The 16,674-nt window shown below is 35.0% G+C and overlaps 1 protein-coding gene across 4 annotated transcripts in view; it reads right to left on the bottom strand.

Annotated features, from left to right (window-relative positions):
* The window catches only part of CCDC73 (coiled-coil domain containing 73), a 156,012-nt gene that overhangs the window by 1,247 nt on the left and 138,091 nt on the right, over positions 1–16,674 (bottom strand). For all 4 annotated transcript variants that reach the window (XM_087854731.1, XM_087854732.1, XM_045808554.2 and 1 more), the window contains 3 exons: positions 7,840–8,026; positions 4,834–6,315; positions 2,720–2,853 (listed from right to left, as the gene is read on the bottom strand). In XM_087854731.1, the coding sequence (XP_087710857.1) occupies positions 2,720–2,853; positions 4,834–6,315; positions 7,840–8,026 (1,803 nt within the window). The remainder of the gene's footprint in view (positions 1–2,719; positions 2,854–4,833; positions 6,316–7,839; positions 8,027–16,674) is intronic.

A 16,674-nucleotide genomic window follows, 5' to 3' on the forward strand; every position in this document is an offset into this window, starting at 1 on the left:
TTTTACTTCGTTTCCTCCTGCTTCAGAGCACCACTGGTGCACAAACAGGAAAGGGCAGTGAGGTATTTAGAAGTTGGCATGTCTCCAAGACACTGCATTGGGTCATACACTTACTTTTTAACACAGTATTATTTTTTTTCCTGATAATAATTATATGTTTTCCTCTATTATCTAAACTTCCAATAAAGAAACTAAAATCACTAGTAATCTATCCAGTAATCTATCCAGAGAGACTGGTCAGCATTTTGGTATTGTTTGCTATTAGTCTTTTTTTCTATTTTTAACATATTTGATCATTCTATAGAATTTTATATCTTGGTTTTTCCCTCTGTGGGCTGTTTCCTAGGTCGTTAAAATTTCTCATAAACCATTGTCAGTGGCTGCACTGATTTTCTTGAAAAACATCTTCACTGGTCTTCTCCAATTCCAGATAAAATCTGGTAAAAGGTTATTATATATAAGAAATAATAAGAATTAGAAATAAAGAACAGGGTAAGAATTACATTAAAATTACTTAAAATCTCAACTACTATTAAACATTTTGCTGTAAATATTCTGCTCTCTTCTGTGGGTATATATACTTTCAAAATCTGGATCATAATTATATCATCATTTTCTGTTCTGTGTTTAAAACATTTATAGCATTTTCCTCTGTTTTTAAAAGTCTAAGAACATGGCTCCATTATATTCCATGTTCCATGATGTAACATGTAATATGCTGAACATTTAAGTCGCTGGGAAATGCTTACTGTTGTGAATTAGGCTATAATGAATATAATTTGTTTACACATCTTTGTGAAGATCTTTGAGTATTGCCTTACATTAAAATCTCCCCATTAGACTGGAAAAGGTGGCATATGCATAACATTGTTGTTTTCAAAGTGAGATTAGATAGTAATAATTTTTCAATGAGCTTAAATGTTTACATTTAAACCTCAGTTCCCTAAGGGTTGCTCCTTTTGGGTGGGTCTATTTGGCTCCTGAGAATCGTACAGTCAGCCACAGTCCCCTTGAACTCTTAGCCTCTGATCCTTGTGGTGATGCTGTGTTCATAGCTGATTGCTTATGGTCTTATGAAATAACATAAACACGAAAGTATCAGCACAGGACTGCCCAGAGACCATAGGCAAATCATTTAAGTTTTATGGCCTCACTCGTATCAGCACTGTTTTGTTGCAAAATGCTATTGTAGAGTAACTGGTAATAGATAACAATGTGCATAAATGTATATTTCTGATAATGTCTGGCATGTAAGTACCCAACATATGTCACTTAGCTCACAGGGCCAAAATGAATGTCAGTCATCCATGCAATATGGATCTAGAGAAATATATCAAATCTAAATTTAGGTTGCTGATTTTGAGGTAAACTGATGGTCTATGATTTAATGGGGTCTCTCAATGCTTGATGCATTTTGGTGCATTTGATATCAAGTTCACATTACCTAATTTTCCAGAGTCCTTGACTTTTTATCTTGATGAAAGAGAAAAGAGACATTTACACATATCTGCTTTAGTTTCTTTCCCCTTAACTACCTACTTGGTGGGACGAGCAGGGATTGGTTGGAGAAACAAGATGTAGTGTTGATGAAAGTTTACACTCGTCATATTTGGCTTAATTGAGGTTTTGCAGCCCACAGCAGTAATTCTAGTTCCAGACATGTTGCTACCTATCTTTGCTCTTTTCCTTTTCTATCACTTCCTTTTAAAAATCACTTCATTACCTCTGTACCTCCTCTTTCTGCCTAAAAGCTCTACTCTCTTGGCCTAAAATTTCCCCAGGCCAGGTTACCGTCTTCTTTATTTCAGCCTGGGGTTGCATTTTAAAATTTAAATGAACTTAATGGGAAAATAAAATACATTGTTAAAAGCTGTTATTTGTTAAGGCTGTGTTAGTGCGGTAATTTTTGTTTTATAGGTGCTAAGGGAAAGTTACTTAATGTGTACCTCTAAAATTTTAAAAATACACAATTACTTTAAAATCTGTCACTGTGCAGTTGGTTTTTTTCTGTAAGTAATCTTTCTTTAGGTGATGCCTTCTAGCAGTTAACACCTATAATTGTCTGTTTTTAAGATTTTGAACAATACAGGCTTTTTCATGCTTAAGTTTTGCATGCTAAGATAAAAATAACTTGTAAATTTTTCCAAAAAACTGGTCAGTTATAGTTGCTTTTCATGACAAATGGACTTGTGGAGCCATGTAATCTCTACACATACTTTGCTTAAAATATATATACATCCATGCTTGATATCACATATATTAAGGATATTTGATCCCTTCACATACTGTGTTCTAACGGAAATAATTTAAGTTTCTTTCTTTGCACTAGTTTCCCAAAATGATGTAATTAAGCACTATCAAGAAAAATGGAACTTAATTGCATTATTTTGAGGCATCTTTTATTAAGATAAAATTTTAAATGCTCAGATGCCACTACTCCTAAATTTAGGTGACTAAAAAAATAGAAGTACATACATAATACACTACCTCACGCTGTCCTTCCTGAAACAGGCTGGATTATATCTATTTGATTTATACACTGTGACTTTTTCCTGCTGTTTTCCATCAACCTTAATTGTGAAAAATGGTGCCATGTTGCCCTCTTGATATTATTTTGGAGATCAGTTAGGTCTTAAAGCATCCAGATGCATACAGTTCTACACATATCTGTAGAATTAGCTCACTAAGGTCTGCTCGGCTGTATTTTTAATTGACTTACGTGTTCTGTGGGAAAAGAAGAATCGTAAAAAGTCTTTGCAGTTGCATTCCTCTCTTCACTGGGCTCTCCCTTGGGATCTGGATGGATACTCGAGTTATTCAAAGTGTCAGCAACTCTGTTAACGCTGGTAGTATCTGGTTGACAAAGAGGAAATGGCAACAACTGAATTTTATTCTCCAGGCACTCATTTTAGTGACTGAACTTGTTTTTCTCTGATCCTATCTATGCTTTTGTATTTAAAAGTAACAATTTCTATTTTGTTTTTACTTTGAACATTTTACAGTTTTCACTGACTTTGCTCTTAATATACATTAGGTATTTCATTTCAGAAAACATTTTATTGCTACTTTCTAAAACCTGCTGGTTTTCACGCTAAAATGAGTGAAATGGCATAAATATCTTCTAAAACAAAGTAACTCCCATAAAATGTTACCCTTATTCCCCTGGTTATTGCATTGCCACAGATGTAAACATATTAAGTGAGCCATCTTAACAGTTAAGATTGATGGAGAAAAGTCTGAATCAACTAAAAGTCAGATTTATAAAATATATTTAAAGAAATTGGCCGCAGTAAGAAACCCAACAAACGGGCTGACTAGTAGGGGTCACTGGAATTTAATAAGTAGATAAAAATGATTTAGAGAAACTTGTCAGCTTTCAAGGTTAAAAGATACAAGTATCTTTTATGAGTGGATATTTTACAAGTTGAATTTCTACAGAATTTTAGATCTCCCCTTCCATCCTTATTTCTATCATTGAGATTTAACTTAGAAGAAAGGCCCTGTGAGAAAACGGTGAACATGAGACCAGCGCCTTAACTAACAGCACTTGCCTAGCTGCAGCATTCAACAGATTCCAAATGAATGCAATCTGAAGTTAATACATTTTATTAGGAAAGTCATAGTGTGCACAATGAGCTTTTACTGTATTTTGGTGGGTTCTGTTTTTCCCTGTATTACCTCTCCATTTATGCTAGTAAACCTGATATGCTTATTTTGCTTTTAATTCCCAATTTTTCTCTTCAGAGTTCTATCAGTTGCCCTTTTTTTAAAGAATCCGGTAGCTCTGAGGTCCATTCAAAGCTTTCCTTGTAATCTGCATTTCTTTAATGGGTCTAAAAAGCACACTGTAAAACAGGCAGAGTTCCCTTAAAATCTAAGAATATCTTTAACAACCTCAATAACTTTCGTTATGAGATTGCTATTAGCAAAGTAAACTTTTATCATGATAAACTGCTGTTCACTGTTCAAATTACATCTGTACAGCATTTATATGATATCTAGTATATTTCTACTTTAAAATATTTTTGGTAGGAAAAATTTCAAATACACAAAAATAGAGTATGAACTTAGGACCGTCACCCAGCTTCAACACCCATCAATGTTATAAGTCCTATGTATTTCATCCATTTACCTCTCCCCCCTTTCTGGAATATTTTTATAAAGCAAAACTTGGGCACTGTTATTTCATGTGGTGGTTAGAATACACTGTTCTCTGAAATGTTGAATATTTTAATGTTGGTACATAACTAAGGGATTGTGTTTAAAGTGTTTGACAAATATCTTTATATGAAATGTATTAATGTTACACTTCAGCAGTGCTTGTAAAATGAAGAAAGCTGGATTCTAGAGCTAGTGAAGGGAAGCTTAGAAATAGAAAAATCAGGAAAAGGAGGAGAAAATTGGGAGAAGAAAATGAGGGAAGTTTTTTCAGTATAGAATGAAAAGGAATAAACGTGCCCACTGGCAGAAGCCTCATCAACAACTGTGAGACTCCAATTAGATAGTTGTTGCTATTTTAAAATTAATGACCTGGACCTGTGGTTGTTTCTGCTATTTCCCGTTCCTTGGTGAAATTCTTTTTAATTTCCAGTATGCATCTGCATGCACCTCAGTACGTGTTGATATTAGTGGCTCAGATTTATGTGAAAAGAAATCCACTCATTTAAATAAAACCTTTCCTACTTTTACATATATACATGTGTAGAGTATCCTGGGCTTAGGTAACAAAAAATATATATAAATGGTTTCATTTTAAACATAAATAGCCCCTTTATCAGGAATAAGGTGTAGAAATTCAAATTTTAAAAGCAAACATAAACATTGTTTTCTTACCTGGTCCAGTATCCTTCCTGATATCATCATCGTTTTTACACAGTGTTACTGAAACGATATTTTTGTTTTCTGATGGGCCTGCTGGTCTCCCCTTCAACAAAGGAATGCTCGAAGTAGAAGTGCCCAGTGTTTGACTTTCAGTTTGATTTACTTTTGACCAAGGATTGGGGTCTAAGAAATTCACATATACTGGAATTTTCTCAGTTTTTTTATCTGAAGTTGAAAGATCAAAGGCTGACCTTCCACTTCTGTTTACTAAATCTCCAGATGGCTTTATGTGAAATGAACATGATTCTTCCAGCTGTCCTTCACTGTAAATTTTTCCTGAAACGATGTTGTTTAATGACTCTGTTTTCTCTGTATTTAACAATGAATGCTGTCTTTCACTGACATTCACAAAAAGGAAGAGGTCATTTTTTGTGGCGTCAGTTATCTGATTCTCATCAATCTGACTCTCTTTATTAGAAAACTGTATTTCTGTGCAAGTCTGCGTAGGAACAGCAGTCTTCATGTCTTTGACTTCTGAAGTGTGTATATTTTCATTTTTAACCTGAAGACGGGAAGTGGTCACACTGTTTTCTAAATATCCCAAACAGTTCTTCAGTTGACTAGTGTGCATCTCATTCAGATTTTTCCATATAGTTCCTTCACCAGGGCTTGAATTGGGTTTCATCAACATAGGCATAATATTAACATTTTTATCTGAATTCTTAAGTACTTTCAAATTCTCACTGAAAGCAGCCGATGAAATGGGATGGTTAGCTGCTGTATCAGAGGGAATACTTAGTTCAGGTTTCTCTGAAGGATCATTACAGATTTGCTGCAAAACTGAAGTTTGTTTAAATGGCGATACACTGCACTCACTATTTTTATTTAACAGTTGCATTTGGTTTGTTTTACATTGCTTATCATTACTTGACTCCTGTAAACTGTATTTCTGACACTGAACAGCATTCTTGTTTATATTTAGAGATGCACCCAGATCTGCTTTGGTTTGGTCAGTATTTGTAATTTCCTTGTCTGTGGCATTTTCTTGAATCCCTGGAAGCAATCTGAATCGTTTGAATGGTTCATCTTCAGAAACATCTTTCTTTTGATTTGTATGGTAAGCCGTCTCACTTAAGGTAGTGTTAGATGGTCTGGTATTTTCAACCTCCGGATGGACATCTGCATGGTGAAGATGGAGCCCTTCAGTGCTTTCTAAGCGTATCTTTCCTGTTTCTGTTGATCTGTCTGCCACTAAAAAAGAACTGTTTGGTGATTTAAATTCTGTACATCCATTGTCTTTTCCTGAACCCACCTTGTCTTTTATTTCTGAAGTAACTGCTTTTCTGAAGTCAGTAACATTCAAGGTTTGTCCTTGGCTAATTAGTTCATTTTCTGTGCTGAGGGTTTTGCTTAGGGAGGTTTCACTCTGATTTTCAGCCTGAGATATAGCAGGATCAATTTCATTCTTGGCGTTTTTTTCTAAAAGCTGTAAATCTGTCATGATGAGAACACAGTAAATTTTTATATTACACACTGAAACCTGCTTTTATAAGACATAATGTATTACCTATTTTTGTAAAAACATATTTAGGCTTAAATATTTCAGTGGCCATTACACAAACATTATGATACCAATTTTACTAAATATTGAGTTCCCTTGGTCATAATATATATTTAGCATGCTAAATATTTGGCTCTACTCATATTAAATTTTTATTTCATAACAGCAGAGGTATTTTTGGTTTAAAAAGGAAAGTAACTTGAGGGTATTAGAAAATGGTTTTTAGTTTTCTAGTCTGTTACACTTCCTTTTGAGCATACAAAACAATTCCATGTAAACACAGCCGAGTAAATAAAAATGAATTAATCATAACGAGTTAGATTCTAATTATTACTACTGTCAAATATTTAACCAAGGAAATCTGAAGATCTAATTAGCTTTATTAAATGATTCACTGAATCAGACAGCATCCTATCTAGCAAATAGAAAAGAGAGCTACAGAGAAAAGGAAAGGTTTTTAAAGGTAGAGAATGAGTGGAAAAAGGAAATTATTAGCAAAGAATACATTGTTTTAGGCAAGGTTGCCCTCCTAAGGGGAAAGAAAGGTCTATCAATGTATTTCTTATTTCTGACCAGGAAATTCCAGGTTGACTGGCTAAAGGTTATATTCCTGGGGGTTGAAGCTGCAGTTTAGTTAGTTAAAGTTTTGGTTTGCTGACATGGGGCTCTTAACATGAGTGACTCCATTTTGGGCTTGTGGTTTTCTTTTTACCACTATTTAGGATCCAGAATTGCTAGCTGTTTCTTCAAGACTGACAGTCATCTCTTTTTATTCCTTACCTTCTAAGTATTTTAAAGTCTGGGGATACTTTTGGGCAAATGTATAGAATACTTAAGACATATATTTTATTCATCTGGGTTTTAACCATAGATTTCAAAATTTCCATATATTTAAAATAACCTAGAATACAAAATTCAGGACTTGAAGGGCTTTAGTCCATTCATTCTCTCTACAACATCTCCACCAAGTGGTTGTTCAGCCTAGGTTTGAACACCTTCATACAATAAGTTTATGGTCTTTATAAACAACTCTTTTTCAAGATGGACAAATTAGTAAATTATTTCATTGGTTACAGAAAGGCCGTTTGAACTAAGGGAAGTGTTTTAGGTCTGATCAGAAGGTTATCTGTAGCCCAGAGAACATTCCACAAAACAGTGACTACAGACAAGAGGATGCAAAAAGCCATGGAGTAAGTGATAAGGGAAGGCAGAAATAGAATTTTCCCCAAAAATACTGACTGTAAAGAGTAACTCAAAAGAAGCCTGTCTTAAGACTAATACAAATGAAAAAGTTTTTCTTCAAATACAGTACAGGATCCTCAAAGCAAAAACTATAACTGACATTCCCCTAAATCCCACAGATAGCCTAGCACAGCACTTTGACAGATCCTTTATTTGTGGGAGAAATGTGTGGGGGCTCAAACTATGAAATTAGAAAATAGCAATATGCTGGGTACCTTCTATAATGCCGCCTTCTATAAACGGGCCTTCTTTTTTCTCCTCCTTTTCTCTATAGTTAGTATCTGAATGAAAACTCAAAGTATCTTCCTTTATTTCTTGCCCAGAGTTGTATTTCTGTATGATGATGTTTTCTGATTTTTCCATTGACAGTTCATGGTTTTTAGTATTTACTTCTGGAATATTCTAATGGAAAATGGAAAAAAAATACCTTTAATGTAAAAACATATTGTTAAATAGTATGAGATCTGAACAAATTTTGCTGATAAAAGTAGAGTCTGTTTCAGGTCTTACCATTCAGCAATTTCTATTTGAAAGCCAAATGACTTACTAAATTTAATATGCTACTCTTTGTAACAAGACCACTTTAACCTCATTTTGTATAATTTATCATATTTAAACAAAATTGAGACCCTTTGAGGTTTTCAAACATGCGTTCCACATTATTATGTACTCTCACACTATATGTAATAAAATAACTGCTTTTTTATTAAAAGCAAGGTAGTCATGGCAAGCAAACTGTTTTGAGTATTTGGTATTTTTATGTATCTTTAAAATAGTGAATCGATGCAACATCCTTTTATTCCCCCTGTGTATTCAGCACATGCTCCATGGAAACACTGCACTAAGCTTTTGGATACAATGATGAGCAACCTACAGACGCTAGCCTCAAAAAACAATCCAGGAGGAAGACAGGAAAAGAATAATCTAGATAAGGATAAGGAGGCACTCCAGGGAAAACAAATGGCATATACAGATGCTAAAAGCGAGCAAGATTATAGTCTTTTCATGGAACTACTCGGGATTTATTTCATCTAGAGCTTAGATTGCTGGGAGAATGGAGAGAGATGAGGCTTGAGGTAAGCTACGCCCAGGTCATTAAGGGCCAAATACAGCTTGCAAGAAGACCATGAGAAGTCACTGAAGGGTTTTAGACAAGGTAATAAACATGATCTGATTGGAAAGACCATTCTGGCTGCAGCATTAAGAATAGATTGATGTTTTCTAAACTTTATTGATAAAGACCTGCAAGGAGAAATAAATGTTCTACAACACAGTGAGCATACCAGATATCTACTCGTGATGAGATTACATTGTTTTCTATGCTACTTTATTTCATTTTTAAAGGAATGCTGGTCACAAACCACTAAACTAATTTCCGTGAACCACTAATAGGCTGCACCTAGAAGTCTGAAAGATAATTAAAGGGGGGAGACAACATGAAGCAGAGATGCTTCAGAAGAGTGTCATAGTGCCATAGTCCAGGTGATGCCAGTAGAGATGAAGAACTGAATAGATACACAAATTATTTATGAGCTAATCAATAGCACGTGATGAATGATGGCATATGAAGGAGAGTCAAGACTGATTAGCAGAGTTCAGATTAGGTATGTAGGTGACTGGGGGTGTTATTTATTCAACTAGAAAACAGGAGTAGTAGCAGGTATGAATGAAAATGTCATGGGTTGTTTGAACCTGCTGAGCGAAAAGTCAGTGAGATAATGAGGTGGAGATGTCTAATGAACATCTAGATCTATGAGTCCGGAGCTTGGAAGCAGATTAGAAAACCATTGGTAGATAGATGGCAACTGAAGATGTACAACTTGATGAGACTAACTAATGAGAGTTTATTTTGAGGGCAAAAAGGGTAAAGGATAAAATGTTAATGAAATCCACAAAAGAGGCAGAAGAAGAGAAACTTGCAAAGGAAAAATGTAAAGGAGACTGACAAAAATAGTATGGTAGTTACCAGGAGCTTTGTAGTCTTGGATAAATACGGGTTCAAATCCTGCTTGCAGTACTTAGTGTGAAATCTTAGAAGAATATATTAGTTATCTATTGCTGTGTAACAAATTACCCAAACTTAGTGGTTTAAAACAGCAAACATTTATTATGCCATAGTTTCAATGAATGAGGAATTCAGGAATAACTTGTCTTGATGACTCAGGGTCTCATGAGGTTCTAGGCAAGCTGTCATTATTGGAAGCCTTAACTGGGGCTGGAGGGTCTGCTTCTAAGAAGGCTCACTCAATGGCTGGCCATTGGTGCTGGCTGTTGGGTGGGGTGCCTAAGTTCTCTTCTATGTGGCCTTTCTTCCTCCAGGACCTCTCTTCACAATGTGGCATCTCTAGCAAATAGCCTGGACCTTCCATAGGCTCAGAGAGGAAGAGTGTGTGTGCACCTAAGACAGAAACCACAGTTATCTTAAAACGTAATCTCAGAAGTGATACCACATCACTTCTGCTGTATTCTATTAATTAGGAACAAGTCAACTAAATTCAGCTCAGACTCAAGGGGAGGGGATTACAAGAACATAATAAATGGAGTAGGAATCACTTGGGGCTGTCTTAGAGGCTGCCTACAATACTTAAAACACCGTGAGCCTATTTTCTCATCTATAACATGAAAATGTGAATATTAAGTTCAGTTATGTATATAAAGCATAAAACTCATGGTTGCTTAATTAAGGGTAGGAATAACATTATTTCCACTTTAAAGAGCAGTTTGAGAGGTAGGAAGAAAACAGATGAGTGAAATATGACAGAAGAAGAGGAGAAACGGTATTCAAGAAGGAGATAGTATCAGTGTATTAAAGGGACTGAAAAATGTCCATGGAAGTGGTGTCCATTGGATGGAGTGGGAGGGTGAAGCCAGATTGCCCTATGTTGAAGGATGAATGGGAAGGAGGGGAGTAAAGAGTACGAGTTTAGACCACTCTTTTCAGGTTTAAAGAGTATGAGTTTAAACCTGACTCTACAGGTGGAGAACAGACTTGTATTTACAGATGGACACAGGATTAAAGAAGTTTTTTGTGTACTTTGTGAAGTGGGAGAAACCTGAGCATGTTTAATTGTAAATGGGAAAATATAAACTAGTAACTCACAAAAGAAATATAACTGACAAACATAAAAAAAATATGTTTAATATGAGAAAAATGCAAATTAAAACAAAGTAATCAGAGAGTTTGGGTATACAGATATTTTTATATGTGGTTGGTGGGAGTATAAACAATCTTTCTGGAAGGCAATCTCGCAATATGTGTCAAAATGATAAGTGAGCAAGCTCTTTGATCCAGCAATACTATTTCTGGAAATTTATCCTAAAGAAATAATCACAAAAGTACACAAAGATATTTGTATAAGGATGTCCTACAATAAAGGAGTGGATAAATTAATTATGGCACATCTCATTCATACGATTGGAACTGTGATATATGTCAATTTCTACTGACTTTGAAAGATATCCACTATTTAAGTTAAAACAAAAAAAGGCAGTTCCTTGAAAGGTTTAATATAGACTCAAATCCACTCCTAAGTATGTACCTCCCAAAAATTGAAAACAGAGACTCAAACAGATGGTTGAATGCCAGTGTTCAGCAGCATTATTCACAATAGCCAAAAGGTGAAAACCCAAGTGTCATTAACAGATGAATGGATAAACAAAATGTGGTATATCCATACACTGAAATATAATTCTGCTATAAAAAGGAATAAAGTTCTAATACAGGCTGTTACATGGGTGAACTCTGAAAACCTCATGCTAAGTGAAATAAGCCAGACAAAAAGGAGAACTATTATACAATTCCAGTTTCATAAAATGTATAGAATAGGCAAATTCACAGAGTCAGAAAGTAAATTAGAGGTTACCAGAAGCTGGGGAGAGGGGACGTGGGGAGTCATTGATTAATGGTTACAGTTTCGGTTTGGGATGATGACAAAGTCTTGGAAATAGTGGTGAAGACTGCACAACACTGAACTTATAATTAATTGTAATTAATGCAATTGAATTGTAATTTTAAATATCAACAGAAAGGACAGAGATGATGGATTTAGCCAAAAAAAATTTTTTTTAAACAACTATTATAAATGTTCAAGGATTTAAAGGACAACATGAATGTAATAAAAAGAAAAAATATCCCCCCAAAAGAATCAAATGGAAATTCTAGAGATGATATATACACTATCTGAAATAAAAACTCACTGTATAGGCTTAACAGCAAGATTAAACATATTAGAACAAAAGATAATTGGACTTCAGGGCACAGAACAATAGAAAATCGTAATGGGAGAAGACAGAGGAAAAAAGCCTGAAAACAATGTGCAGCACCTGATAACCTGTGGGACACTACCAAGCAGTTTAAAGTGTGTGTAGTTGGTCCCATAAAAGGAGAGGAAGGGGACAGAAAAAAATCTTTGAAGAAGTAATGACCAAAAATTCACCAAATCTGATGAAAACTGAATCCACAGATTCATGAATCATTCAATAAATCCCAAGCAAAATATGCACAAAGAAAACCAAACCAAGGCAGAGATTAAAAAACACACTTACAAAGAGGGCTGTGACTATAACAACTGTAGGCTTGACAGAAGCAGCAATGGAACAGCATCTTCCAGTGAATGGAAAAAAAACTGTCCATCTGGAATTTTATATCCAGTGAAAACACCCTTTAAAAATTGAGAAATAAACACTTTTCCAAATAAAAGCTGAGAGAATTCCTCACCAGATGTACGCACATGTGAACACTTGCGTGCGCGCGCACACACACACACACAAATACTAAAGGAAGCTCTTCAAGCTGAAGTGATAAGATACCAGCTAGAAACCTGGATCTACACAAATGAATAAAGAGTGCTCGAAATGGCAAATATGAGTGAACGTAAAAGACTTTCTCTAATTCTTCATTTTCTTAACCAGGTAATTAACAATTTAAAATAAAATACATAACAATATATGGTGGAGTTGATAACATATGTAAAAGTAAAGTGTATTATAAAAATAACACAAAGACCAGGAAGGAGAAAATATAGTTTTGTAAGCTTCTTACTAATCAGAGAATTTGGCATAATATTATTTGAAAGCAGACTATGATCAATTTCTCTAGAAAAGTACTTGGCAAACTATGGCCAGTGGGCCAAATCTGGCCTACTGTTTTGGGAAATACACTTTAATTGGTACACAACCATGCTCATTTATGAATGAACTTAATGCCGCTGAACTGCACACATTAAAAATAGTTTAAGTAGTAAATCTTATATTATGTATACTTTACCACAACAACAAAAAATACAAGAAACAGTTCTCAAAGAGAAAATAGAGGACTTCCTCATGTTATTACTCAACATAAAGGAATTATGAATATTCCCATTAGAAAAAGTCACAGGATGAAAAGGATACATAATGCAAACACTACTGATAAAAGATGGAGCAGCTGTATTAATATTATACAAAATAGATTTCAAGACAAGAAATATTACTAGGAAAAAGACGGATATTTCATAACGATAAAAGGATTAATCAGGAAGTCATAGCAATCATAAATGTCTATACACCTAATAACAGAGCTTAAAAATGAAGTTCTGACAGAACTGAAAAAAGAAAGATAAATTCACAGTCGTAATTAAAGATTTCAATATTCTTCTCCCACTAATTGATAGAACAAGTACACAAAAAAATCAGTAGGAATAGAAAAGACTTAACAACATTATCAACCAGCCTGACCTGACATTTATAAAACATTCAACCAACCAATAACAGAATACACATTCTTTTCAAGGGCACCTGAAATATTCACCAAGATAGGGGCACCTGGGTGGCTCAGTCGTATAACTCTTTGCCTTCAGCTCAGGGTCATGATCTCAGGGTCCTGGGATGGAGTCCTGCGTCTCTCTCCTGCTCCCCGCTCAGCAAGGAGTCTGCTCCTCCCTCTGTCTCTGCCCCTCCCCGCCTTGTGTGTGCTCTCTCTCAAATAAATAAAATCTTAAAGAAAAAAAGTATTCACCAAGACAGATAATAAGCTTCGCTAAAATACAAGTCTTTTTTAAAAGGATATTTATATTTAAAAGGATATATTTATATTTAAAAGGATTAAAGTCTTACAGAAAATGTTCTCTGACCACAACTAAATTATATTTGAAATCACTAACAGAAAAATATTTGGAAAGTTCTCAAATACTTGGAAATTAAACAACAGTTATAGGTCATACCCATATAATTTATGCCCATATCAATGGATCAAGGAAGACCTCACAAAGGAAATTTTAAAATATGAATAAGGATGAAAACACTACATATCAGAATTTGTGGGATGAAACTGTACCTGTGCTTAGAGGAAAATTTAGCTTCATATGCTAATATTAGAAAAGAAGAATGATCTAAGTTTCCATGTTAAGCAGCTAGAAAAAAGCATATCGAATCCAAAGTAAGTAGGATGAGGGAAATAATAAAGTTAACAGTAAAAGCCAATGAAATAGTAAACGAACAAACATGAGAAGGGAATCAATGAAGTCAAAACCTGGTTCTTTGAAAAGACCAATAAAACTGGAAATCTAGCTAAACTGATGAGAGAGAGAGGAAGAAAGAGGGGGAGGAGGAGTGGGAAGAAGAGGAAAGGCAGGATAACACAAATGAAAGAGAGGACATCAATACGGATCCTAGAGAGGAATGTAATAATAAAGGTATATCACGAGCAACTCCTTGCCAACAAATCTGAAAACTCAGATGAAAAGGACAAGTTCCCTGAGAGACAAAAATTGCCAAAAATGACTGCGGTGTAAGTCTCCAAGATTCTCCCCTGGTTCCCTGATTTGCTAGGAAGGCTCACAGGACTCAGCACACAGTTGTACTAATGACTAAGATCTATTACAGCAAAAGAATACAAAGCAAACACAGCACAGGGGAAAAGGCACATCACGGTGAAGTCTGCAGAAACCCAGGTACAAATTTTCAAGGGTCCCATCCCAGTGGAGTCACACAGGACATGCTTAATTCCTGCAGCAGTGAATTGTGACAACAAATGTGAATTTTCGTCCACCAGATAAGCTCATCACTCAGTGCTCAGGGTTTTTTGGGGGCTGGTCATGCAGGCACCATCTGCCTAGCATGTGCCAGAACTCCAGACTCCTGGTAAGAAAACAGATGTTCAGAGTAAACCACAACGTCTGACTTAAGGTTTAGGCACAGTGAGCCACTCCTGGTAGTTAGGAAGCAGTGGGGAACCTTCTCCAGATCTAAATTTCCAGGTATCAGTCAAGGGCCAACTTTATAAGCAGGCCTAAGGATAGCATTCACAGGCCTCTCTGTTAACTATTTTCTTCTGCACACCAACACAAGAAGAAACAGAGAGTCTGAACTGCCCTATAAATAATTAAATATGGAATTTGTTACTGAAAATATTCCCACTTGGGAATGCCTGTGTGGCTTAGTCCGTTAGGCGTCTGCCTTCGGCTCGGGTCATGATCTCAGGGTCCTGGGATCAAGCCCCACATCAGGCCCCCTGCTTGGTGGGGAGGCTGCTTCTCCCTCTCCCGCTGCAGCTCCTCCTGCTTGTGCTCTCTCGTGCTCTCTCTGTCAAATAAATAAGTAAAATCTTTTAAAAAAAATTCCCACAAAGAAAAAGCCCAGATAGCTTCACTGGCAAATTCTATCTAATATTTATTAGTAAAGAAATAATACCAATTCTACACAATACTCTTTCAGGAGGAGGGAACACATTCTAACTCATCTTATGAAGTCAGTATTACTCTGATACGAAAACCGGACCAAAAGAATACAAAGAAAAAACAAACAAAACCTACAGATCAGTATTCCTAATCAATGCAAAATCCTTAACATAGCATTAGCAAATTACATCCGGCCATCTATAAAAAAGATAATACATATTCCACGAATGCAAGTTTATTTTAAATTTGTAAATCAATTAATGTAATTCATTGGTTAATAATAACATTAACAGAATAAAGAAAAAATGATTATCTCAATAAATACAGAAAAACCATTTCACAAAATTGAATACCCATTCATGATAACAACTCAGCAAACTAGGAACAGAATGAAACTTCCTCAATCTGCTAGAAAACATACACAAAAAACCTATAGCTAACATCATATGAAATGGTAAAAGACTAAAAATTCTCCATCTGAGATGGAGGAACAAGGCAAGCAAGTCCACTGTCCCAACTTTCATTCGACCTTGTACTAGATAGGGTCTTAGCTACTGCAATAAATTGAGAAAAAAAGTAAAATTCACACAAAGCAGGAAAGAAATAAAACTTCCTCAAATTCACAGATGACATGATAATGTACACAGAAAACCCAAAAATTAGAAAAAAACCCTACCATTACCATAAATTTACAAGATAATAGGATATAAGGTCAATGTATAAATATCAAATTTTACTTCTATATACCAGCAAGAAACAATTAGAAAAATTAACTTTTAAAATACTGTTTATAATAGGATTCTAAAACATGAAATATTCAGGGATAAATTTCACAAAACATTTTAAAGACTTACAACATAATGAAAATTACAAAGCATTTTTTAGGAAGATATTAAAGAATGTCTAAATAAACGTAAAGATATACTGTGTTCATGAATTGGAGAACTCAATATTGTTAAGATGTCCATTCTTCACAAATTAATCTACAAATTTGACACAATCCAAAATCCCACAGACTTGTTTTTTTAGAAATTCACAAACTGATTCTGATCCAGAAATACAAAGGACTTAGAACAGCCAAAACAATCTTGAAAAAGAAAAAAAAAAATCAAGGACTTGCACTACCACATTTTAAGACTTCTTACAAAGCTACAGTAATAAACACTTGTATATTGTATTGACTTGTATTGTATATTGACTTGATAAGCATAAAATCAATGGAACATAATAAAGAATTCAGAAATAGATCCACACATATATTAGATCAACTAATTTCCAAAGAACGTACCAAGGTACAATGAGAGGAAAAAAACTCTTTCCAAAAACTGTGTGTGTTGGAACAACCGGAAATCCATGTCCAAAAAATGACCCTCAACCCTTATATCATACTGTGCA

This window comes from Ursus americanus, chromosome 24, assembly GCF_024610735.1.
Source record: "Ursus americanus isolate L20-20 chromosome 24, mUrsAme1.1.p, whole genome shotgun sequence".
Classification (NCBI taxonomy): domain Eukaryota; kingdom Metazoa; phylum Chordata; class Mammalia; order Carnivora; family Ursidae; genus Ursus; species Ursus americanus.